We start from the raw sequence: 9,180 nt of genomic DNA on the forward strand, positions 1-9,180 counted from the left end.
CCGACGACTGTGACGACCTCTGGGTGTAACCTTTAAGTTGTGAATGAATTTATGGTTGAAAATCTGACAAGAAGAGACCAATAAAGGATGAAACATAGCTTAAAGTGAATAAACAGGAGGGTAATGTTGGATTTATTATAGTTATTCTACTTTTAATCTATATTCTAGTTATATTATGTTTCACTTATAACAACTAAATCACTATGCAATCTTATATTTTACTAATAACATTCTTGACCATTTACAATATTATATTATACTTATTACTGAAGTGTTATTTCTCCTTATATCAGAACACAAGCATGCGAGCAGTTGCAGGTTGCACCCAATTGTATCTTGCAGCTGCCTGTGGAAGATAAAGAAGTTACTCCCATAACAATGAATGCTGTTGTTGTGTATTGGTTCCCTGCCTAATAGATTTCAACTGGTTTGTTCCCCTTCCCTCAGCAGTTGAAATCCTGTGTAACTAGGGCGTTCCAATTTTCAATAAAAAGCCTGGCGAGCGGAGACTGCTTCAGAGTGGTTTGGAGGATTGTAAACTGAGCAATCTCCGAGCCCTCTCCTTGCAAGATAAACATAACTGATTCTCTGTGTCTTCTTTGTGCAGGTTGCTGAATAAGATGTTTGGTGTTTAAACCTAACAGTAATGTATTTAGATGCTAAGCCATTTAGGGATTTATAGACTAACAGAAGTATTTTAAAGTCTATTCTCTGAGATATAGGGAGCCAGTGTAAGGACTTTAGAACTGGGGTTATGTGCTCTACTTTCTTAGTCTTAGTGAGGACGCGGGCAGCAGCGTTCTGGATCAGCTGCAGCGGTCTGCAGCAAGTGTTAACATTGCTGCTATTACTTCCGTGTTGTCCAATCTACCTAATATTGTTTCATTAAAAGAACATCAGAGAACGGCTCTGAAGGCTTTTGTTGGTGGAAACAATGTTTTCGCCCTTCTCGCGGCCGGATTTGGGATGTTTTGTTTTTTCCTGCGTCGCTCTCACAGTGTCACGGGTTAGCTTCGGTGTGAGTGGTTGAAATAGCACGTCGATAAAGATGACAGACAAGTGGCTTATCCAATCATATGCAAGGATTTTTGATAATGCCCAGCCTTCTGAAACAACATTCCTGTGGATCAGTCCCAGATGGATGAGTGGAGCTAGGCGGATCGAAATACATTTGGCTAGGGTCAGGTTATGTGAAAACACCGTTGCAGTAATCAATTCAACTAAAAAATAAACGCATGGATTAGTTTTTCCAGATCCTGCTGAGACACCAGTCCTTTAATCCTGGAAATGTTGTTCAGGGGACAGAAGTACAACTTTGTTATTGTCTTTAGATGCTTTTGGAGTCCATCACTACACCCAGATTTCAGGCCTGATCGGTGGTTCCTAGCTGAAGTGACTGAAGCTGTGTGCTAACTTTTGGTCTTGGTGGCTGCATCATGAGGCATTTCAATAATCCAAGTAGGAAAAAATTAAATGATTAGGTCCTCTGGACGGGTTCTTCTTTGTTGAAACGTTTCTACTCTTCTCCAAAAGACTTCTTCGGCCTGAGCAGTTCTAGGTGAACTGGGCCTTATAAGCAGTACCTTTGCGTAAAAGTTTATCTGTGACAATCAAAGCTGGCTGCCCACACGCAGAGGAGGCCCTTCAGACTACCGACCGATCGTTAGTGCTCTGATGGCCGCCCAGGGCTGGGTCATATACAGTAGTTGAAGAATTGTCAAAATACAGAGGAAAACGATCCCTTTTCTCTTTGTTGACAGAGAAACACTGGCTTTGAAGCGGACGAAGAAGGAAGAGACCCAGAAACACCTAAACGTCATTAAAAACAGGCGAGTACCCGACGTTTCAGTCTAAATCAGGGGAGTCCGCGCTTTCTGCCGCCTGGATCAAAGTCACTGAGTCAAAAGTAATCCCATGGCAAAATGTGTTTGTTTTTATCCTGACAAAAATCACAAATAATAATTTTAATTAATTAATTTATTTTTTTGAAATCTGCTCAACAATAAATTCAAATGCAATATTTTATTGACCCTAATGGGTCTCGAAAGAGCATGTTATTTTTTGCAATGCATTGTGGGATGCGGTCGCCATTTTCCGAGGCAACGGCTTTTGGTTGCGGTACTGGTTGGGAGGCCGTGCTGTGAAGTGCTTGAAAAATGTACCGTACTGAAGAGAGCGGCGACACGCTAGACTCTGTTCTGAAGGGTCATCGTCTGGAAATAAAAGCTCTATGATCGGTGGGATCGATCCCTATGAGCCTGATAACTGGACAAAGGATTTACGTCACCGGTCGCCACTGTCGGGCAGAGGTTGCGTTCTGTCTCATGAATGGAGTTAGTTTTTATCCCGGCGAAGACGCGGACAAAGCGACTTCGAATGGGTCCAGGATCTGCGGATTTTACGTCTTCAAGAGAAAGCTGTCGACATCTCAGAGGTACGTGAACAACACTCCTTCACCTCACAGCGCTCCTCCTCCACTCCGGTGTCTGCAGGACAAACTTACTTGGAATAATTTTAAGCCTGGCATCCACTCTGCATTTAGGGGCTTATCGGTTCGTTTATTGATGAATCAGGGAATATTCACAGTCCATAGTATGTCCAGCGCTCCCTCATCATACATGGCCGGACTCAGTTTGTAATGAGTTTTATGTTATTATTCTAACATTCATCTCAATTCAAGTCAGTTTTACTCCTGCTGAGACCACTCACAGCAAAAACGGAACTAAAAATAAGTAAAATATTCATAAAATTAGTGTATCTGTCCTTGATTTGAGCAGGTAAATAAGATGATCTGCCAATAGAATAAGATTTGTGCACTTAAAATAGGAACAACTCATCTCCATCATCTTATTTCAAGTGCAGGATGTCCAATTATCTTAATTTATGGGTCAAAATACTCATTCCATTGGCAAATGATCATATTTACCTGCTCAGATCAAGGACAAAAACACTATGTTTAAGAACATTTTGCTTATTTTTAGATCCGTTTTTGCAGTGCTGCTAAAAGAAACAAGGAAATGAAACGTATTATACCATCATTAACCATTTGTTAACACTGTAAACAACATAAACATTACTCCTATTTTACTCGGTTCAATTTTTAACAAAAGTTATTTTGGTGAACAGATTGCTGATATATTGCTGTTGTTGATTGCAAATCTATATATTCCCAGGCTCTGCATTCTCAGCAGCTGACGGAGGCTCCAGTAAAGCCCTGGGTTATTCTTGATGCAAGTGGCGAGGTGGATTCTGCCCGTTGGACCTGCAGCGGTGCTCTTTAAGACTGAGGCCGCCGTGAGGAGGAGAGGTTGAGAAACCTGCACCGATGAGGCGGTGTACAGGAGTCCAGGAGGAGGAAGGTCAAACAAACCGGGCCTTGCACGCCTCGGTGGCTTTACCCCTCTGTTCGTCAAGTTGGCAAAACCCTCTGCAAAGCGGAAACGTTTTAACTTCTCACCGAAACTGTGTATTTTTAGCATATACTTTTGTCTTTACATCTATCTGGTTTGTACTTCCTTACCTCGCGAACAGAGATATCGATCGGGGGTTTGCTTTGCGCAGTGTATTTTTCTTCGTTATCTCATTTGCAGTGTTGTCTGTTTGCACGGCGTCTTTTGTTGTTGGCACCTTGTTTTCACCGTTACTGTGACTTGTGCAGTATCATTGCACTGCACAGGAGTTGAAATAAAGACTTTCATGCTAGACATTGCGTGTGTGAATATGCTGGTCTAATAATTAAAGTAGTTTTGAATATTGTTTCATATAAACCCACTGAACTAAATGATTAACCACCAAACACCAACAGGCTGGTCAGCTGTCTATTTGAGGTTTAGGCCTGGTGTTTTGTGCGTCATTAGCAAGTAACAGGTGAGGTTTTCCTGTGTCATACATAGCAGTAAAGCGTTAAAAAGTAAATTGCAGAAATAAAAGGAGGATTAAAAGACATCATTTTCAGAAAAACACAGAAATTGATAGCACGTAGTTCAGATAAAAAGCATATCCCATGTTGCTCGGACCCCTCTGGATAGCTGCTGCTGCATCTGTCCACATCTGGTGTGGGAGCTGCAGGTGGAGCAGCTGCACGGCTAACTGCTGGTTAGCCGTGAACTCGCTCGTCTCTCCTTGTCCTCCGCTGAAGTTTCTCATTATTTGCAGTTCTCACGTCTGTGTGTCCCAGAGGTAGTTAGGATATCTGGATGGGTTTCATTCACTTCACAAGCAGATTTCCCCTAGAAACACACACATTATTACTTTTACCCTCAGCTGGCTAGGCTAGCGCTACCAGCCTGCTAAAAGCTCTGTGCTAAAGGCACAACCTTTGATTCAAACTTACCAGTCTGAAAATGCAGTGAACACACACATGAATCGGGATGTGGTGGTGTTGAATGTGAGGTTTGGTCGACTCACGGCTGCTGTCCAGAGTCCATTCGGCGTCTCTTTGTTAGTTCAGAAATCCGAGCTCCTTGGCTTTACTTCCACGTTGGAAAAAAAAAAAGAAAAATCCTAACCCATCGTTTTTTTTGTCATTTGTTTTTTTAGGGAAGCGATTGTGTGAGCCGTTTTTTTTTTTTTTTTAAAAACAAAACGTAAGCATGTTTTCAGATGCCCAGCTATCCCACAATGCAGTGCGGTTAAGTCACCCTTTCCTGGAGAGGGATGTGTAAGCCACAAAATCTGTTAGATAAATGAAAGACGGCACATATGAAATGTGCGTCTAACGGACCGTTCCTTTTTCAGAGACATATAAGGGATTTTTCCTCATGTAGTCTATCCTAATAATGAAATATTTATTTACCTAAAGTCTTTCAGTGAGTTGCAGGTCATTGGAATATCAAATGTAACTGAAGTAGATCCTTGCATCTTTAATGACATCTGGGTCACCGTGTGGAAGAGTCGATGAAGCAGGAAGCGCTGCTTCTGATCTTATTGGCAGTGCCATACAGGAACTGATCCTAAAATGAATCGTTTCTGTATGCCTGCCCTTTATTTTTGGTTTAATTGGTTTAAATGCTGTCTTGATTTAATTACGCTTTAGGTTACACACTGAGCAGATGTTATTTTTGCCTCAGTCGGCCTTGCTTTGAGTAATTATAGGAACGGGTACCGCTGATAAGCCTGTTTCAAACTGTTATGCAGTACAAATGGCAAGTCTAATTCACGTGATGCAGTCTGGATGATGTGTTTTCTTCTAAACGCTCGCAGGTTTTTAGGGGACTGTGTGCATCTTAAAGTTCCACTGCAGAAACAGAACGATTTGGTTTATTCGTCACAACACCACCAGGAGGAGGTGAAGAAGTCTGAGATGAGAAAGTCGACGCTGGACTCCCTGGAGGTGAGAAATATGTTAACAAAACAAACAAACAAACCCAAAATCTAGAAATATTCAAAAGTAACATTCAGCTACTTTATCTCCAGAGTCTCCAAGAGGCATTTTGCTCAGGTGTGGATTTATATGGAAAATCTAAGCTTCGCGTAACATTGACACGTTACATTTTGTCGCTAGCTGAGCCCACCATCACAATCACTGCTGAAATCAAGAAAGAAAGAAAACCAAACCTCTGCAGATGCTTCCTGTAGAGTTTAGCTCACACAAACACCTTGGCTGTTTAAGACGAGGCTTTTCAGCTGCCTGGAAGGGGCATTTAAGCCCAAAATCGTTCATACCCCTGACAGATTTAGATTTTTAATTATTTTCATTAAACCAAAGAAGGAAATTAGATTCTTCCTTGTCAATAATTGATGAAAAAATATCTTTATGGGCATTTAGAGCAATCAACCTCTTCTTATAGTTGCTGACCAGCTTTAATACACGTTTCCTCTGGTATGTTGACCATTTAAAAACACGCCAGTCTATGAAGTTGGAAGGACTCCTTGCTGTCATACTGATCTTTTGCTGCTAAGCACAATATTTCTCTCGCCGTACCTTTTTCTGTCAGCTCTACAAGAAACAGGAAATCACTGATTTCTAGATAGTTTGCCTCAATATAACACACTTTAAAGAATCGGAAGGATGTTCCACCCTTTAAATTTGGTTTGCGTTCTCCCTTCTGCTGCTAGAAACGTTCCGACAAACGAAGCAGTGCTTTTCTGTCGGTCTGCTGTAAAAGCTAGCTGATCCTCCAGGGTTTGAGGCAGTGGCTTTACTGCTCAGTGTTGGTGCAGGACGTCCCACACATCCTCATTGGGCTTGGATTCAGAGGAACTGGAGACAGAGTCAACATCTCTGTCATTATTATTATTATTATTATTATTATTATTATTATTATTATTATTAATTTCTTAAACTGCTTTACAGGGAGATAGAAAGATAATAAGAGACATGGCCCAGGCTCCCTAACTTGTAGAGCAACAACCCTCAGGGCTCTGATAGGGAATTTGGATTAATGATCCTTTGTCTTGCACTGCGTCTCTCTAGATTACTGCACATCTTAGCGTGGTTTGGTGAGATTTTACCAGAGGACATTGAAACTTTAGGGCAGGGGTGTCCAAAGTGGGGCCTGTGGGCCATTTGTGGCCCTCTGAATGCTTTTGGGCGGCCCTCAATCACAGTTCAAGAATGGCCTAAATTTAGTTTTTAGCAGCTCAGATGGTTGAGGCTTTTAAAAAGTTGGGCAACTTTTAAAAAGTTGGGCAATTTCCACTGATACAAGGCCTTTCAAAAAAAAAAAAAAGACAAATAAAAAATCTTCTTCAAAGGGAAAATATAAGGTGCGACATCTTTTTTTTTAATCTTTTATCAGCCATAGTTTTGCTTTTAAGTAAATAAGACCACAAATGTTTTACCAAAAGGCAGGCTTGGGTGCACCCATTTATTTCACTTTGTAAAATAAAGCAATAGTGAGCCCAAATTAATCCTGTTCTTGTTGCTGAAAAGAGACACACACACACAAAAAACAGAAAATAGTTTAGGACCTGTAATAGTATTGTTATGTTTCAAATCTAGAATGATTTACAGATTCCTTTTCTACAGAAATCAGTCTAAATTGCTTGTTTTATTAAAGTATTTTGTGTGTTTAGTTTATTGTCGAAAATAAACACAAATAAAAAAATAGGTTTTTGCCATTTTGATTAGGAAAAAGTTTAATTTTGTGAACCCTGAGTAATTTCTACGTGACATTATTGGCCCCCATGGCAAAAAGTTTGGACACCCCTGCTTTAGGGATTTGTCCCCAAAAGATTCCTATAGGTTTGTGTGTGGAACACCTCTAGTGTCCCGCCTTGTTCTCCTTCTGACGGCCAGATGCCACCTTAATGGAGACGGTGTGTTTTTGTTCACCTCTCAGCAGTCATAATGTTCCCGCTGAGCTACACGTTTCGAAATAAAAGCCCTTTTTGCCCCTTTTTTTTAAACAATGTGTATCTATGTTTGTCGTTCAGGAAAACTTGAAGGCTGTTGGCAGCAAGCTGGAAAGGGCCGAGGAGCAGATCGTGTCTCTGCAGCAGACATGTTCAACGCTGAGACATGAGTTGGAAGAAGAAGAAGAAAAAGCAAAACAGGTGCCGAACACAACCATAACGCTAAAAAAATAAAATAAAATCCACCTATACTAATACATTTCTGTGCAACATTTAATTTTACGTTCTTTACCTTTTTTCTGGTTGAAAGCTCTCCACCGGTTCTGATGCGTTTACTTTTTGTTTTACCTGAATGTTGCAACATCATGTCTTTTTTTTTTTTTTTTTTTTAAAACAGGTTTTGAACAGTAGTGTTTTTTTTTTTTTGTTTCTTTTTGGCTGGCTGCACACTCTGAACTTTTTACTTGAACGGAACGTTTCAAAATCTTGGTGATTAGGAAAGAAATGGAGTGAATCACAGTTGTCTGCACAAAGCCCCGAATCTTTAACTTTACATGTAGGCTTTTCAGACATTTCACTTCTGTTCAGAAAATCTTTCGAAATAGGGCTGTGGTGCATGGAAACATGGAAAAAGAAAGAAAAAAAAAAACAGTTTAACCACTAAGAACAGGATCTTATTGTAAGACTCGCTAAGATTAGCAGTTTTTAAGACGTGATGTTTTGATAAATGTCTAACACTAACGTGATCAATGCTTTTCCTGTGTTTGCGCAGATTTTACAAATGAGAGACCGTGGTGTTCTCAAGCTTTCGTCTTTCCCGTCACATAAAGAGGAAACCACATTAAAAGTGAGTTTTATCGTGTTGTGCAATACGTAGTATCAATCTCGCCCCCTTTTTTTAGAGTACCCTGGTAACTTCTTTAATAACACGTGAAGTAGTCTTGAGTGTGCAGTTCCTGCGAAATCTAACAGGAAACATTGAGGATGCTTTGTGGTGAAATGCCTTTGGGTTGTTGCAACATTCTTTGAAATCTGACTACAGTAACTTCTGTGAGTTGCATGGAATCATTTTGTGCAAATGCTTACATTTCTTTAACAAAAGGCAGCCTCCCTGCACCACGGTTACCTCTGCACGTTTTGTTTTATTCCAGTCCCGTTTATGGAAAATCATCCCAGAGTGTGACTGTGAGACCATGGCTCGGAAACTGGGCGCCGCTCTGCAGCAGCCGGCGTCTACCCAGGAGGCCCAGGATCTACTTCTACAGGCACAGAAACATGCCGATCAGCTCTTCCCCACCCTGAACCTCTGCATATCTGATTAAGATGGAGTAGAAATGAATTTTTTGTCCTTCAGGCTTATTAATGCAAAAAAGAATTTCCATTTTTTTCTTTTATATAGAGGAGTAGGACTGTATTTGCTTTCAGAGACATTTTGCACCTTTACGGAAAAAAGGATTTCCAATTTTGTAGTTCAGTTTTGCTTATAGTTCAGCAGGACATTTTGATACATCAAAATTATATTTTAGCTATTTTTTAAACGGGTTATTATATGTATTATTCTTTAGTCTGTCAAGCTATGTGCTATTTTTAAAGAAAGACTCACTTGCGCTTATAATTGTTAATTTGTGAAGGAAAAATAAACAGAAGTCAAATTAGTGAAGAGAAGTGTGAAGTTTCTTTTTTTAATGTGTGGTTGTTATATATAAAGTAGAAGTGTTTTTATAATGAGTCTACAGTGTGAGGTAAAAAGATTCAGTCTGTCTCCATGGCTCTAAATCACAACAAATATGTCCTTCGTTAAAAAAATGCATCCGCTGCACATCCAACTACAGTCTAATTTAACCGAAACTTAAATCAACTATTTCAATATAATCCAATTATATA

General features: G+C 40.1%; 1 protein-coding gene and 1 long non-coding RNA gene across 4 annotated transcripts in view; both read left to right on the top strand.

Annotated features, from left to right (window-relative positions):
* The window catches only part of LOC105920415 (centromere protein Q), a 28,978-nt gene extending 20,022 nt beyond the window's left edge, over positions 1 to 8,956 (top strand). Inside the window, exons 5-9 of one of the 3 annotated variants that reach the window (XM_036136592.1) lie at positions 1,761 to 1,829; positions 5,203 to 5,332; positions 7,378 to 7,497; positions 8,069 to 8,143; positions 8,448 to 8,956. In XM_036136592.1, the coding sequence (XP_035992485.1) occupies positions 1,761 to 1,829; positions 5,203 to 5,332; positions 7,378 to 7,497; positions 8,069 to 8,143; positions 8,448 to 8,618 (565 nt within the window). In that variant the 3' untranslated portion in view covers positions 8,619 to 8,956. The remainder of the gene's footprint in view (positions 1 to 1,760; positions 1,830 to 5,202; positions 5,333 to 7,377; positions 7,498 to 8,068; positions 8,144 to 8,447) is intronic. The other 2 variants (XM_021312577.2, XM_036136593.1) reach the window with 2 other exon arrangements.
* On the top strand, positions 1,836 to 3,704 carry LOC118563009. Its single transcript, XR_004930959.1, has 2 exons — positions 1,836 to 2,434; positions 3,174 to 3,704. It is a non-coding gene; the product is annotated as an uncharacterized LOC118563009 (long non-coding RNA).
* Positions 8,957 to 9,180: the final 224 nt, after the last annotated feature.

This window comes from Fundulus heteroclitus, chromosome 4 (assembly GCF_011125445.2).
Source record: "Fundulus heteroclitus isolate FHET01 chromosome 4, MU-UCD_Fhet_4.1, whole genome shotgun sequence".
In the NCBI taxonomy this organism is placed as follows: domain Eukaryota; kingdom Metazoa; phylum Chordata; class Actinopteri; order Cyprinodontiformes; family Fundulidae; genus Fundulus; species Fundulus heteroclitus.